The sequence below is a fragment of the Staurois parvus genome, unplaced genomic scaffold (genome assembly GCF_062004578.1).
Source record: "Staurois parvus isolate SC_StPar_1 unplaced genomic scaffold, SC_StPar_1.0 ptg000538l, whole genome shotgun sequence".
NCBI classification, from domain to species: domain Eukaryota; kingdom Metazoa; phylum Chordata; class Amphibia; order Anura; family Ranidae; genus Staurois; species Staurois parvus.
The window spans coordinates 8,446,138-8,463,457 of record NW_028318334.1 but is presented as its reverse complement, the minus strand read 5'-3'; the positions used below and the strand labels follow the sequence as shown (position 1 = coordinate 8,463,457).

Genomic DNA, 17,320 nt, shown 5'->3' with positions numbered 1-17,320 from the left:
CCCACAGTCAGTGCATCCAGGTGCAGTGAGCTTTTGGCTGAAAAAACCTCTTGAGGCCTGTGAATACATTTAGCACTTGAGCATTAATTAATTTCAGTGACCAGAATAAATTATTCTGGCCAGTGAAACAAATTAGCACCCATGCACTTGATGCGCCTAAACATGTTACACACTTTACAAGCGTCAGGTGTTTTTTCTGAAAAAACACTGCAGCCAGCAGGAAAGGCTTCTAAGAGAGTTGCCAAATCGTCCAATTTGCATGAGGCCTTACAAAAACAAATACATTTTCCATAATACCACTGTATTTGTTCCACCATAGTGTACATACCTCTGGATGAAGTTCGAGCAGAATGGGAACGAACGTGTGGCCCACATCACATCCAGAGAGTGGCTGAACATTATGGAGTATATAAAGATCTCTTTGGAGAAGCCACCTTTGTTCCTAGAGTTGCTCTTCGTGTCCAATATAATGCAGGACATGACACAGTTATGCCTGTCTATTATGGAAATGTGGTGACTCCATCTGAGGTAAGGGTCTCCCTAATTTTTTTTTTTTTTTTTTTTTTTTACTTCTGGGGCCTAACATAACACGAATTGTGCTGATATATATTTTGTTTGTTGGCTCAGGCCGCAGTGGCTCCAGAGGTGACGTTTGATGCACAGGAAGACTCTTTGTGGACTCTTCTTATGACAAATCCAGGTTTGTTATCACTGCAGATAAAAGAATTTTATGTATTTTGTTGAGTGACACCATTAACCACCTCAATACTGGGCACTTTTACCTTCTTCCTGCCCAGGCCAATTTTCAGGTTTCAGCGCTCTCACACTTTAAATGATAATTACTCAGTCATGCAACACTGTACCCATATGAAATGGTTATCATTTTTTGAGACAGATGGAGATTTCTTTTGGTGGTATTTACCGCTGTTTTTTCTTCTTCTTTTTTTGCTCTCTAAAGGAAAAAAGACTGCAAATTTTGAAAGAGTGTTTTTCTTCGTTTGTTATATAATTTTGCAAATAAGTAATTCTTCTAAGTAGTTCTTTATAAATTTCAACCAAAATTTATACTGCTACGTTTATTTGGTAAAAATAACCCTAATCAGTGTATATTTGGTCTGTGTGAAAGTTATAGAATCTACAAGCTTTCATTGAAAATTGATCACACCTGATGTACTGATGGCCTGTCTCATTTCCTGAGGCCCTAACATGCCAGGGCAGTACAAATACCTCCCAAATGACCCCTTTTTGGAAAGTAGACAGTCTGAGGTATTTAGTAAGAGGTATGGCGAGTTTTTTAAAGTTGCAATTTTTTTCCACAATTCTTTGGAAAATTATAAAATTAAAAAAAAGTGTTTTTTTGTTTTTGTTTTGTTTTTTTTTCCCACAAAAATGTCACATTAACTTATTTGTAACACATGGCATAGGCATACTTGCAACTACACCCCAAAACACATTCTGCTACTCCTAAGTATGGCGATATTACACGCGTGAGACTTTTTCACAGGCTAGCCACAGAGACAGGCCCAACATCCAAGGAGAACCTTTAGGCGTTATCCACTTTAAGACCAGGCAACCTTCTGACACTTTTTATTTACAAGTAAAAATCAGTATTTTGCTAGAACTTAGAACACCAAAACCTTATATATTTTTTAGAGAGGCCCTAGAGAATAAAATGGTGGGTTTTGCAAATTTCATAAGGTGTTTGCGCAGTGGTTTTCCAAACCGATTTTACACACTAGCACAAAAATACACTTTAATATATTTTAATGCACACAAACACAATATAATACCCAATTTGGTAAAATATAAAATGTGGTGTTGGGCCGAATAAATAGATACCAAACATGCCACAATTTAATTTGTGCGCGCTTGTGAAATGGCGCCAAACTTCGGTATTTAAAAATCTCTATAGGCGACACTTTATATGCCTTTACAGGTTACCAGTTTAGCATTAGAAGAGGTCTAGTGCTAGAATTATTGTTCTCGCTCTGACATTCGCAGCAATACCTCACATGTGTGGTGTGATCACCGTTTACATATGCGTACGGGACCAGCGCCTGCATTTGCCTTTGCACGCGAGCGTTTTTAAATGTTATTTATTTATTGGTGGGACATTGGTACACTGACAGATGTTGAGCAGACACCGACAGATGTTGATGTTGCAATGGGACACTATTGCAGATGTTGTGCACTGGTACACTGTGACAGATGTTGATGTTGCAATGGGACACTATTGCAGATGTTTTTTTGTAATGGTGTACTGTGACAAATGTTGATGTGACACTGGTGTACTGTGACATGTTGACTGGACACTAGTATGCTGTGACAGATGTGTTGCGCACTGGTACAGATGTTGATATCACACTGGCACAGATGCTGATGTGACACTTGGACAGGGACAGATGGTGCTTGGTGTACTGTGTGGGGATGGCTGCAATCTGTGTGTTTTCTGCATAGTTGAACACTAAAATCATCAGCTATGCAGAAGGCTGTCACGAGCTGCAGCATCCTCCCCCCCGCACTGAGCTCAGCGGGGAAAACAGCTGCAAAAACATGTGTCTCTGCTTACATTCAGTGATGGCTGTAATTGGACACACTCAACACGTGATCGGGAGGGCCAATCAGAGAGCCCATATCCCGATTTGGGATGTGCTGTGTCCGAGGGACACAACCATCACAGAACTGTGCCGCTGTGTGGCCCATGTTCTGATAGGAAGTTCAGGAATGTCCACTTAGGATGGGAAAGCTCCCACCCGACTGTTTATGTGCAGTGGCCAGGTGGGAAGCGGTTATAGAAGAACTCCTGTCTGTTTCATCTTTGCCTGTCTCTGATACTTAGTGGAAAACTGTGTTGCATTTTAACCGCCTCCTGCCGGGCCTATAGACAAATGATAGCTGAGCAGGAGCGCTGGTATCCTGACTGGATGTCCTATAACAGTGATGGCGAACCTTTTTGTGCCCGAGTGCCCAAAACTGCAACACAAACCAACTTTTTTATTTCAAAGTGCCAACACTGCAATTAACCACTTGCCTACCTGGACGCACTGACAGACTGCACTGATCGGTGGCACTGCTGGGCATCATTGGGTGGCACTGATGGGCGACACTGCTGGGCACTGACAGGCGGCACTGCTGGGCAGCGCTGACGGGCGACACTGCTGGGCAGCGCTGACGGGCGGCACTGCTGGGCAGCGCTGACGGGCGGCACTGCTGGGCAGCGCTGACGGGCGGCACTGCTGGGCAGCGCTGACGGGCGGCACTGCTGGGCAGCGCTGACGGGCGGCACTGCTGGGCAGCGCTGACGGGCGGCACTGCTGGGCACTGATGGATGACACTGCAAGCAATCTCACCTCTGGCAGCGTCGGTGTGGCTTCCAACCCAGCAGCTCATTCCCATCCACACTGAACACGTTGCCCCTGGCCCCGGAGCAGTGTGGGAGCAGTGTGGGAGCCTCTTCCTCTCTTCCGCGCCCATCCCCGGGTACATCACCCCTGGTGCCAGAGCCGCATTGGAGCCGTTTCCTCTCGTCCACGCCCACCCTGGCCCCAGAGACATGTGGGAAATGTAGTTTGATGGGGATCCAGTGTGGACGAGATCTGGATGGCCGGTCCATGCGCGCTCATCATCCTCTTCTTCCTGGCGTGCCCACTGAGATGGCTCTGCGTGCCAGCTCTGGCACGCGTGCCATAGGTTCGCCATCACTGTCCTATAACATCCTCCCAGGATCATGCCCCATGGGCCACGTGATCTGTCACCTGCTGTGTCCACCAGACACAGCAGATGCAAAATCACATGTACCAAGCTGCCGGTACCATGTGATCACTGTGACCATAGTAATACATTTTTATTTTTTTAAATTTTTTTCAGGTTTTGCAAAAAATTAAAAAAAACCTGATGATTAAATACCACCAAAAGAAAGCTCAATTTGTGAGATACTAAATTTCTGTACAGTGTTGCATGACCGAGCAATTGTCAAAGTGTGACAACACTGAGAGCTGAAAGTTGGCCTGAACAGAAATGGGGTGAAAGTGTCCAGTATTAAGGTGGTTAATTATCTCCACTCTGTGTTATTTTCTTAGATGGCCACCTGAGGGATACAGGCTCAGAATATGTGCACTGGCTGGTGTAAGTACTCTTGCAATTTACTGTAGGGTAATAAAGCTATTGTGTGCTTGGTTCTCCCCCATTTGTGAATTCGTGATTATTTATTTCAGGGGAAACATTCCTGGGAACCAAGTCCTTTCTGGAGAGGAGATCTGTCACTACATTCCCACATTCCCTGCCAAAGGCACTGGTTACCATAGATACATATTCATCTTGTTTAAACAAGAGGAACGCATTGATTATACAGAGGAGATGCGACCAAACCCATGGTAAGTTTGGAGTGCCAGTTGCCTGTATTGAAGGAAGTAAAGCAGAATGGAGAGACCTGTCTGTAGGGGGTGAGGCAGTCTACCAATCTACTCTATGTGCTTTACAGCCTCTGTGTTGGGTAAAAAGAGTATCCCAAAACCTCAAATACTATAGGCTAAATAGTAGGATGGAAGTCTTGCAATGCATCAACAACAAGAGGTATTGGTGGGATGAAGAAGAGGAGAAAGGATGGTAGAGGAAAGAGAATGGGGGAGGGGAGAGTAAAAGAAAAAGGTGTTCACGGTGGGTCACTGAATACATTCAACTTTTGACCCACAGTTGTGTAATCCATGCTCTGTGCAGCCTGGCATAACCCCCTGATCATCACAAACTGAGGCCCTTAACAAGCTATGATAAGATTGAAAGCCTGTAGTTTACTGTATGTGGGTAGCACATTACTGCCTGACAATAATAAGGTATTTGGCTTGATTCTAATGAGATCACTGTGTGAGTTTTTGCAGGTTTCCTCCTGCAGTCCAAAAGCTGTTGTCAAGTAAATTATCCTGGGATTGTGACATTTTTTTTCAAGTAGGGATTGCATGTTATGTATGCTATAGTAGTGCAGTCTCCACTCTATAAATGAATAGAATGCTAAGGGCCAACCATCACAAATTTTCTTTTGTGGCTAAAGTCCGGTTTTTATTGCCTGTTTTTTATTTCCCTCCACTTCCTGACAGTACATCGATAAAACACATTTTTTACTCAGAAATAACTTCTTTGTTGAAATGCTGTCACATAAAAGCAAATGACAAAATACAACAAGGTACAATGTAGAAAATTACAAAAGCAGTCTCCCATAGTGATTTAATACATAAACAATATGATCCATGTGTAGATGAAGGGAAGAGATCAATACTGCTCAGGCTGGTGGAGTCCTGAAGGGGACATCCATTTTCAGTATGCTAAGTACCATACAAGGACAACAATCGTGAACAGCGAGAATGAAGGGGCTACAGGTGATCTCTCATGAACAATAACACTTAGACTGAAGACTATGTACAAGTAAGAGGTGAAGTATTATTGACTTCAGATATCCAGCCTTCTTCTCTCTGAACAAGCTATAGTGCAGAAATAGGCTAAAATCAGAATAAAGCCCTAACATCTATGATTGAGGTTTAGGGATAGTGGTGACCCCATTTTCTGATGTAAGAATTGCACAACTTGTGACCAAAATCCCTTCATTTTAGGGCAGGACTATAGAAGTTGACTAAATGTGTCAGGTTCAGTCAGGCTCATTGGGCATAGTGGACTTTACATTGGGCAAAATTTCTACATGCGTACTGGAGTTAGGTAAGCCCTGTGTAAGATATAGAGTTGCGTGAGGCAATTGGACAGCTTAGAAGTCATCAATTTCCAATTATATAGCCCTTCAAACCCACTCCTCATCATTCAGGCCGTCTGTGTCCACCTCCCAGTGAGATTTAGGGGAGTAGGCAATTTTGAAAGCCAGTGGAGTGAGTAGGATGTTATAGAACATTGAGGTCAGCTTTCGAGAGTCTTTCCTATTATAACCTCCATCATGGAGATAGATGTAGGGACAGGGTACTTGTCCAAGTGAGCTCGTACAGCATGACGAAGCTGGAGGTAGCGGAGTAACGTAAAATTAGGGATGGGAAATTTGTTCAACAGCTGGAAAAATATAATATGTGCCCTTAGAGACCCACAGATTAGGACAAAAGATTGCAGTATAGCATCCATGGTCTTAAAGTATTTGAGGGGTGTATATATTGGGGAGTTCCAGAGGATATAGAGGATCTTAGGGAGAAGAATCCTCTTCATTAAATTAATCCTGCTCCTTACACCGAGGGAACTTCTGGCCCACATTTGAGTAAACAGTGGTTTGATATTCAGTGGTATGTGGTATGGTATATATTCAGGTACGTGAAGGAACTAACTCTAGGCATGCCTGATCAACAGAAGGCAAGAACTCATCTATGGGGCGGGATTTGTTCCAGTTCATTTTTAGATTTTTTGCTTGACTAGTTTTAGGTCTAGCTGGCTGTTCTTAGTTCTGGCAGTGTCCGGGAGCCAGTAGGATGTATTGCAGTATCCAGTTGTCAGTAGTGGGTAGGGCTGCAAACGGTTTGGGTGATATTTGGAGACAAGATTGGTGATGTAATTTGGGGCAGAGGTATAAATGGCTTTATCCGTTATTGTTAATGTTTTGAATTTTATCCGTTTGGCAGCGGGAAGCCAGTGGAGGGATTGGCAGAGAGGGGTGGCAGATACAGAACGGTTAGTAAGGTGGATAAGTCTGGCAGCAGCATTCATGACAGATTGAAGAGGGGATAGTCTGCGATGAGGTCGACCAATGAGGAGGGAGTTACAATAGTCAAGGCGAGAGATAACCAGGGAGTGAATAAGTTGCTTAGTAGAATGAGCTCAGGCATAATCGGACAAGAGCCTGAACCCACCTGAAAGCTGTCAAAGCTGACCATAATCTTAGGCAGCAGGGGCATTCCCCACCCCACAGCCACATGTATGTGAAGACCATGCTGCAAGGCAGGGAATGCCTCCGCTGCCTAGGATTGGTTTTGACAGCTTCCTGACTTGAGAGCTCAAGCAATGAACATGTCTGAGCTCATCGCTTCCCGGCGCCGCTCTTCCTCGATGGGTTGGTTGTGATCGATGGTTGTCTGACCACTGACGTAAACCATTGCAGCTCTGGGAAGTCTTGGGGCTCTTGTGGTTTGTTGCAGTTATTGAAGTTGTAAGTCAGCAAAGTTCATTCTAAGTGAGATAGGATGTGTCCTACAAGGACTGAGATGAGGTCTGGGCCAGGAGGAGTAGCTTCCCTGGGCATACAGTGGTGAGCTGTGCCTTCCTCCTCGCATGTGTACCCTGCTTTGTTTTGTCTCTTACTGGTCCTGCATTATCCACACACAATAGGGAGATCCCACAATATCACTGTGTACTTCCGGGTACATGTGAAACCTTATTGGCTGACCTGGAGCTTGGTCAGTTACGCTGAGATAAGTGTAGTAGTACTTCGGATCCATTTCCAGCTGCCACCACACTTGTCTCAGCATCAATGAAGATGATCAGGTGCACACATCACAGGAGGGGGGGAGGCACAGTTTTCCATATTCACCCTTCGCACTGGATGACTTTGTCCCGGCTCTGGATGAGTTCTTGCGGGGGACATGGTTATCAGCATTGTCACTGCTGACTCACAAGCCTGTAGTTTGTCAGCCAGCACTTTGCCACCATTCCATTGTGAGTTGCAGGGTCTGGGAGGGGGAGGCTGTGCAGCACAAATAAAGGGGGACTTGGCTCAGTCAGTAAAGGTAAAGTGAGTTATTTTTATTTTAAATGGCTTGTGCATCACATAGTATTTGGATTTGGTACTTGTTTAAACTGTCATAGTAGTTTGACAGTCCCTTGCACACGGGCGTCATAATTTACTGATGTTTACGCAGGAACTTGTTGACAGACAGTCCCTGAGTAAAAATAAAACTGTAACCTGAGTAATTTTGAGTGTAGGCGAGTAATTGTGCGTAAGCGCATAGACGAGTAAAATTTATTCTTCATTACCAGTATTGTAACATACTCATTTATACTCGCGTAAACATGCTTATAGATGAGTAAACACAAGCATGTGTGTAAATTACTGCACCCAATATGCATTGTCCCATAGACAACCATCTCATTTCAGATCAGTGGTAAACTCCCTTGTGCAAAAGTCCTACCTCTTTCCAGTGCAATTCAACACTAAAAAAATGGCTGGAGTTAGGATGGAATTATTTTAATCTGTAGGGGTACAAAAAAAAAAAGAAAAGAATCATGTATTCAACTTGCTTCCAATCTAATACTGAACTCCTTTCCCAGTCACAGTCTGAAGCTGAGGACTTTTAAGACCTTGGATTTCTGTCGAAAATATGAACAGAAGATAACTCCTGGAGGCCTGGCTTTCTTCCAGTGCAAATGGGATGATAGTGTTACCCAAGTGTTCCATCACTTATTAAGTAAGTAGAGCATGTACGGCACCACATGATACTGCTGACTATAGGTCCTACTGTTTCTTTACCGTGTGCTCACAGCATTGTGTTACTTCTTTTCTAGTAGTAGCCTTCATGACTGTTTCCTTTCCTCTACTCTTATTTTGTGACTTTGTGGTGAAAGTGATTCTGTTGATGAGTTTTCAATTTCAGTTCACAACATTAAGGCAAGCCATAGATGAACACAGCTGGAAGGAAAAAAAAAATCACTTGTTTCCCACATCAACACAGTCAGCAGTGATGGGGGAATCCCTACCTCAGTTCTATTGTGTTCTGCCGATGGGGAGCCTTCCCTGTCTGCTGAACACGATGATCATCGTCAGATGCTATAGCCGCTGGCAACGATTGCATGCAAGTAATCCAAACAGGCTGGTTATACTGAAGTCCATTGATGGATCGACTTCAGTACAATCAGCCTGCCCATAGATGGATCGAATCTGCTGAACCTCCCAATATTTAATCCATCTATGGCTGGCTTTACACACCAGGATAAGGATACCTCTATTCTAAAAAGTGAGTTATTTTCAACCAAGTCCAATGACCTTTGAAATTTGTCACATAGCTTATAGAGTATTTAAACCCTGAAACACAAATTCCATGTATTGTAGCTTTACAAAATGGTAGATGTGGTGGCTGCATTCGTTTTCTTTTCTCTTTATTCTTTACTGTTTATCACCTGGTGATTCTACCAGTAACTCACTTCCAGCTATGATGGCAACACTCACTTGTCCTTCTATATCAAGACAACAGAAACAAGATAGGAGTATGGAACCTCACCCCTTTCCTATTGCCTATAACATAGTGGGGGTGTGCTTCTGTAGTCCTCAGAGAAAGCAAAAAAGAATCGGGTGTTAATATTTGTGAATTGAGCCTTTTGTCTTTTTCCTAAGCATATTTTTTTCCTGCTCCCTGAAAATAAAGGATGGTCATTTTTATTTTAAAGACATAACACTCTTATTACTGCTTTCTTAAAGTGATATTAAAGATTCGTAATTACTAAAACATTTTTTTTTATGTCATACTTGCCTGCTCTGTACAATGGTTTTGAACAGAACAACAGAACAGCCCCAATCCTCCTCTTCTCGGGACCCGGTCAGCAATGTTGGCTCTTGTCTCCTGCTGTGTGCCTCCATAGCAAGCTGCTTGCTATAGGGGCATTCTTGCGTGCGCTCTCCTGAGCTCTGCTCTGGGTGTCCATAAGACACCCAGAGCAGAGCTCAACCCCACCCCACCTCACTGGCTGTGATTTACAGCGGCAGGAGCCAATGGTTGCTGTGTTGGAGGCAGGGAGCCTCAGCTCTCATGCACATTGCTGAATTGAGATCGGGCTCAGGTATGTATTTGGGGGGCTGTGGGAAGAAGCTGCATGCAGAACCTTCTGCCTTTACAACCATTTTAAAAGAGAAGTATGGGATTTTGTTTTTTAAATCATACTTACCTAGGTGGATGTAGCATCGGTTCCCTGATGGCTTCCGGTGTGAGAAATCAGCGATCACGACTGATGATTGCTGAGTTCTTACAGCCGCTCTGAGCATAGAGCAGTGACTGTCAGTCACCACTGTCTGCTCTGCCCCACTGGAGCACTGGACTGGGGAGGGGGAGGGAGTGGGTGGCTCAGGCTTTCAGCGGATTGCTGAGAGGCGGAGCCAGGTGCTGCTCCATACTCGGGGGTGGGGACTGTGACATAAATGTACAGATTTGAGTAGCTGAAATGTGATCTGTAGCAATATGTAATCCTAAATGTAGTTTCAGTCCTTGTTAAAGAAATATTCAGTCATAGGTACTCAGGGACAGATGGTCATACATTAGCATCTGAAAATAGACAGAGCTTCCTCAGGCTGGAAGTGGCACCTGGGTGCTAATAAGATTTTGTCACCTATATGTAATCAGACTCTGCCATCTTCCTGAAGTTTAAAAGAGAAACGCAGATGTTTCGGCTTCATGACACCAAGGGGGTCTCCGATCTGTCTAGGGAGCTCTAAAGTATATACAGTTGTGCTCAAAATAATAGCAGTGTGTTGAAAAAAGCTCAAAATCCTTCTAATAGCTTTTATTTCCATACACACAAATGCATTGGGAACACTACACATTCTATTCCAAATCAAAACATGAAGAAAAATATATCAAATTTGTGTTGTTCCTCTAAAAAATTGAAGAAAAGTGAATATTAGACTGTTCAAAAAAATAGCAGTGTTTGTATTCTTCTTTACAAACTCAAACATTCACTATATAAACTGAAAAATGTTTGAAGATTTTGCTTTCCTTTGAATCACTTAATTAATATTTAGTTGTATAAGCACTGTTTCTGAGAACTGCTGTACATCTGTGTTGCATGGAGTCAACCAACTTCTGGCACCTGTGAACAGGTATTCCAGCCCAGGATGATTGGACTACATTCCACAGTTCTTCTCTATTTCTTGGTTTTGCCTCAGAAACTGCATTTTTGATGTCACCCCACAAGTTTTCTATTGGATTAAGATCCAGGGATTGGGCTTGCCACTCCATAACATCAATCTTGTTGGTCTGGAACCAAGATGTTGCACGTTTACTGGTGTGTTTGGGGTCGTTGTCTTGTTGGAACACCCATTTCAAGGGCATTTCCTCTTCAGCATAAGGCAGCATGACCTCTTCAAGTATTCTGATGTATTCAAACTGATCCATCATCCCTGGTATGCGATAAATAGGCCCAACACCGTAGTATGAGAAACCTCCCCATATCATGATGCTTGCACAACCATGCTTCACTGTCTTCACAGTGTACTGTGGCTTGAATTCAGTGTTTGGGGGTCATCTGACAAACTGTCTCCGGCCACTAGACCCAAAAAGAACCATCTTACTTTCATCAGTCCACAAAATGTTGCGCCATTTCTCTTTAGGCCAGTCAATGTGCTCTTTGGCAAATTGTAACCTCTTCAGCACGTCCTTTTTTTTTTTTTTTTTTTTGCGGGGGCTTCTTGCAGATAGCTTGGCTTTACATAGGCATCTTCTAATTGTAACAGTACTCACAGGTAACTTTAGACCTTCTTTGATCTTCCTGGAGCTGATTGTTGGCTGAGTCCTTGCCATTTTGGCTATTCTTCTATCCATTTGAATGGTAGTTTTTTGCTTTCTTCCACGTCTTTCAGGTCTTGGTTGCCATTTTAAAGCATTTGTGATCAGTTTAGCTGAGCAGCCTATCATTTTCTGCACTTCTTTATATGTTTTCCCCTCTCCAATCAACTTTTTAATCAAGGTACGCTGTTCTTCTGAACAATGTCTGGAACGACCCATTTTTCTCAGAATTTCAGAGAAATGCACTGTAACCAGCATGTACAACATTTGCTGCCTTCCTTCCTTAAATAAGGGCAATAATTGCCACCTGTTTTTCAAAGAATGAATGACCTCACTAATAGAACTCCACACTGCTATTATTTTGAACATGCCCCTTTCAATTAGTGATTTAATTACACAGAATCAGCAGCATGCATGTCATGACTGTTGGATTTCTATTACTCTATTACACCTGCTAGTAAATTATTTTCCATGTAGAAATATAATTTCTACCAAAAACAGTGATTGATCAGGTTAGTGATGTCTGACTGCTATAATTTTGAACACAACTGTACATCTATCAAAGGAGTATGTTTCATCCCTCATAAAAGCTAAAATATTAGTTGCAGAGAGATGAAAATACTTCTTTCTGATTGGACACTCTGTGCGCTGCATCGGCATGTAAAAACTATATTTGTGGCCTATGTGGAATGCCAGGAAAATGCAGGAAATGGTTATGTGGTGCCAGATGGTGACAGCTGAACGGAGATTGGTACTGTCACGATCGGACTGACGCGCTGGTGTCGGAAATTCAATCCCCGACTTGGCGATTCAAGCCGTTCCTTGTCCAATTGACTTTAGACAGTTCAGCACCCAGAACAGCCTGTGGGAGGGTACAGGAACACTCCCCGAGTCAATTGGCCAAAGACTAATGTCCCGCCTATGTCCATATCCCCATAAATTGAGGACCCTGACATTTGGACATGGTGATTCGTATGGAGCTGGTTCGATCGACTAACGGATTACGGACTTTTTTGGACTTGCTCCAGTCGCAGGGTAAATCTTGGTAAACGTTTTATTTTCGTTTTATTCCCTTTTATTTTATAGTGAATAGTCTATGTGTGTCTTGTAATTTTTTGTATTTTCTGTAATTTTTTATACTTTGTACATTTTTTATGCACTGCCCACAGGATATTAAATCTTACAATTAATAAGTGACTTCTGGGTATTTAAGCATGGGCTCATATCTCCGGAGAGATTAGATTGGATTGTATTTTAGTGCCTTTATATGCTCGGTCAAGTTCATTGCCTGTCTGTATGCAATTGCACTGTGTGTTGGCAGATTGTATGCAGATTGTAAAGGTAACAGATCTGCCAGATGGAGATCTGTGTGTGTTTGGTGTCCCAGCAGGCCAGTAAAGCTGTTGGGTGGTGGCAAGCTACCGTTTGTGGTGTGTTTGGTGTGGACAGTGGAAGAGTGATTAACAACGGGGTTCTGGCTTTTAGGATAGCTGGAGGGATCCTAGAAGGGTGTGTGATTGCTAAGCTGCTCCTCAACTCTCATTAGTGCATCAGATTGTATATAAGATTTGTATCTGCCAGTGTGTGTGGTCGACCAGCTGGATTGGAGTGGAGTTTCCCCCTACGGTGGTGGCCAAGAGGTAGTGCGGGCTGTGAAAGTATATCACGGCTGATCTTATATACGTAGATATATTCAAAGTTAAGTCCCCTTTATTCCCTCTTGCCCCAAGTCACGGCCACAAGTGCGCCTCGGTTAGCTAGTCGCTGTGCGCGTGGCGTGTGGGTAAACCGTGACAGGGACTTTAAAGTCGGGATCTTTCCCCAGCCTGGACTGCCTGAGTGACATCAGTCAACAGTGGGCTTCAGCCCACAGTCAACTGACAACGGGTCACAGGCATGCTGAACGAACTGCACTCCTGTGATCCACAGAAGTACAGCCAAAAGAGCTTTGGCTGTACTTCTTTAAGTGATAACTTTCAGATTACAACAAGGGGTTTATTTGCTAAAGCTGGAGAGTGCAAAATCCGTCTCGCTTCTAACTTCAGCTTCTCCAATTAAGCTTTACCAATCATACCTGGAAGCTGATTCGTTTCTAGGCAGAAGTGAGCCTGATTTTGCACTGTCAAGCTTTAGTAAATAAACCCCCAAGTCTCATTTGTATCCTTCTTTTGAATAGCCAGTGGGTCAGAGCAAAGATATATAGTGAATGTGCTCATGTGTCCCTATTCCCATGATCACTACCATGCACACCAAACGCATGGCACAACTTAGAACGGCTAAAGATACAAGACCACTGTTGCCTTCTCTGGCTGATGCATTTCATGCTGTAACTAGACAGTGAGAGGACATCTTCCACCTGTTCAGTGACAACTGTCTGAGGGATTTCCACACACTGTGAAGAGAGTTCCACTCCCTTCCTGTTGTATCTTTGGGACAGGAAGTGAAGGGAAATCTCAACTGGATACAGCAAAAAAAGAGAGGTTCTAACCATTCTCTACTCCTCCCAAAATTGAAGAGAAGTTATGAATAGAGATATAATTTAAAATGAGGAGCCACGAGCTTTTATAGATCTTAAAAATAAAAAGCTAATTCCTAGACATTGGTGTTTATTAAAGGAGTGGAGGACAGTTCAGTTAGCAAATTCAGTGTTATGTCAGTTATGTGCTAGCAAAAATGCATTTTCTTTTAAATCTCCCTTGCACAAGATTGGGTATTCAAAGTGAACAAAGCTTCACTTTTTTTAACCCTTTGCCTACCAAGCACTTTTACCCCCTTCCTGCCCGGGCCAATTTTAAGCTTTCAGTGCTGTCCCACTTTGGGTGCAGTGTTGGATGACTGTGCAATTATCATTCAAACAAAATTTTTATCTTTTTTTGAGACATATAGAGCTTTCTTTTGGTGGTATTTAATCACCACTGGGTTTTTTTATTTTTTGCTTAACAAACTAAAAAAGACTGAAAAATTTTGATGTGTGCTAATGAGGCAGCGCTGATGGGGAGGCACTGACTGGAACTGTTAGGTGGTACTGATAGGTGTCACTGACTGGCAGTGAAAGGCAGCTCTGATGGGGACTGATATGTGGCATTGATGTGCAGTGGTAGGCACTTATATGTGGCATTGATGGGCACTGTTGGGGCTGCACTGATGATCAGTGTAGATGTCCCCTCTGAGGAATGCCGATTACCGGTGTTTCCTTGTTTACATGTAATCAGCTGTGATTGGACACAGCTGATCACATGACAGAGCTGATGTCGTCGGCTCTTTAGTGTGATCGGTGATCCACTGTGTCCTAGGGACACAGTGCACCGCCGGGGGGGCACGCATGCACAGTTAGAGTGGGAGGACATCATATGACATCCTTCCAGAACGAGAGAGCTGCCGCCAATGCTGACCGCCCACCATTTCCTTATATGGTGGGCAGGAGGCGAGTAAACTAACATTTACTTTCCAAAATGAACAGTGTCCACTCCTTTGGTAAATCAGCCCCAGAGTTTGTACTTTGGGTCTGGCCACCCTGTGGTCTGAGCAGGTATAGGCCAGTGCCCTATCAGGTGGGTGTTTAGTTGGAGCACTTTGAACTGTCCTCTTGGTACTGAAGAGCTGCTGTCACACAGAGTGGTAATGAAAGTCGATGATATACTATTAACAAGACCTATTGAGGTCACTTCTATTGAACTTCATAAATTGTATATTATAATTATGTAAACTTTTTCTTCTTTTCCATTAGATATGAAGGAACCTATCTTTGAACACCAGTTCCCACCAAGATATCACCCGACACAGAAAAAATTTCCTCACAGTCAGCCTCTCAGATACTTGGACAGATACAGGGACTCAGATGAACCCACCTATGGGATTTATTGATACACAAATGGTTCTGAGAGAATAACTTTTTTTGGAATGCCATGCACAATAACTCATAAAATGATTGCTGTTCTCCTGCACCCTTCATGATTCTGTCATTTTAATGATCTTCTTTAACTATGTCACCAGATATCAATGTGGATCTAAGATTATGGCTGTACAAAGACATCATTACAAAGCAATAGAGATCAAATACATCTTTTTCCTATCAGGCTAGAACTGTGCAGACAGTTTTATCCTCTTGCTAATAAGTGTTTTTTTTAAGTTGCCAAGGTATCACTGTCAGCCCCCCCCTTTTTGTCATCAATGTCCAGAAACATGGAGGAGAGATCCTTGATATGTCATACATAATTTTCCCTCATATCTATCCATGGCTCACAGCACTACATTTCCCATGATTCTTCAGAGCTGTGGGTGGTGATTGGGCAGTTTTTGCTTTTCACGTTAGTCAGAAAATGAAGTCCTGCTAGATCGCTTCAGGCTGGCCCACTTTACAGGTATAGCTATGTTAAACATTATAAATAAATGCCTATATTGTTTGACACCAGTAATACACTGTCTTTCCTTGTTTTGCACATGCTCAGTTTCTGTCTTTTTAGGCACCATACCGAAAACTAGAGCCCGATGTGTTGAAACTAAAGATTTTCTGCTGCTCATAGGCTCTGAACTTCAGTAAAATGGCAGCCTCCAACAAGAAGAAATGGGAGCAGTGCTGGAGGCGATTTACAGCACACACTTATTTTGGTAGCATGATTATTGTGGAATGTATGTTTCTTGCTAAAGAACTTTTTTATCAAGTTGTTATGGGTAAACTTCTACTTTAACCAGTTTCTGCCTACCCATGGTACGTTTACTGTGGGGCAACAGCATGGGCAGGCTGTTTGGGTTTGATACGCATGCCCGCTGATAACCCGCACTCTCACAGCAGGTCCAGCCAATGATTTATGGCTGATCAGCTATAGCCAATCACAGCACAGAGTCCTGTGTTTACAGGGCTCTTTAACTGCTTACCCGCCGCCGTATAGCAGACATACTGCTACACAGCGGCACGGGTGTGCAAAATCACATGAACATATACATGATTTTGCATTTCTGGGTAGGGGGCGCCCACCCTACCTGCGCCATTTGTGGCCGCGGATGTCAATCCCCAGGTCCTGGCCGATGATTACCCGCCGGCGCCCTGTGATTACTGACAATCACTGACGGGGAGGAAGACTGTTTTGTTTACAGTCTTCCTCCCTGTAAGCTCGGGCACACTGCTAGGGATGGCTGTGCACAGCACAGCCATCCCGATCAGTGTGCTTACAGTGAAGCGCACACACCTCGCCCCCTAGTAAAACACTCCCAGCACACAGTTAACCCTTTGATTGCCCCTCACATTAACCCGTTCCTGCCCAGTGTCATTAGTACAATGTCAGTGCTGTTATTTAGCACTGATCACTTTATTGGAGTCACTGGGGATGTCAGTATGTAAGTATGCTTCTTGTCAGTATTTGATCTAATTGGCTCCTTGTGCTGCTTCATTTGCACACACTGCAGCCCTGCTGTACAGAGTCTGTAAGAGGCTGATACTAGGTCAAATTTAGGTACATACACTGCTTGCATCAAAAAAAAAACAAAAACTACAGTGAAGTTCACACTTGCAAAAAATTCTAACACAAACCAATGCACCTATAGCCTTAATGGTTGTTTTTGACCCATTTAACAATTTAACACTTGTTAATAGAAAAAAAAAAAAAAACTCCACAGACACCCTCCAAGTGATTTTTAGGGGAAATGTTTTTTTCCACACTACTGATCATTGATAAATGCTTGCAAACGTGATGTAAATACTACAGGTGCATTTACAATGCATTACCGTAGACTTGAATGGAAGGAGTTGACAAGCTTGACCAAACTTGAATTTTTGCCGCACAGCAATGTGAAGTGATGCTAATGCTACATGTTTTTCAAATGTTATTCTTGCTCCTTTACATTGGTGGTTAGCGGAGAAA

The 17,320-nt window shown here is 43.2% G+C and overlaps 1 protein-coding gene across 1 annotated transcript in view; it reads left to right on the top strand.

Annotated features, from left to right (window-relative positions):
• The window catches only part of MRPL38 (mitochondrial ribosomal protein L38), a 35,821-nt gene extending 19,944 nt beyond the window's left edge, over positions 1–15,877 (top strand). The window contains exons 4-9 of the mRNA XM_089690658.1: positions 320–528; positions 628–700; positions 4,080–4,125; positions 4,215–4,373; positions 8,242–8,378; positions 15,190–15,877. Coding sequence (XP_089546784.1) covers positions 320–528; positions 628–700; positions 4,080–4,125; positions 4,215–4,373; positions 8,242–8,378; positions 15,190–15,326 — 761 coding nt within the window. The 3' untranslated portion in view covers positions 15,327–15,877. The remainder of the gene's footprint in view (positions 1–319; positions 529–627; positions 701–4,079; positions 4,126–4,214; positions 4,374–8,241; positions 8,379–15,189) is intronic.
• Positions 15,878–17,320: the final 1,443 nt, after the last annotated feature.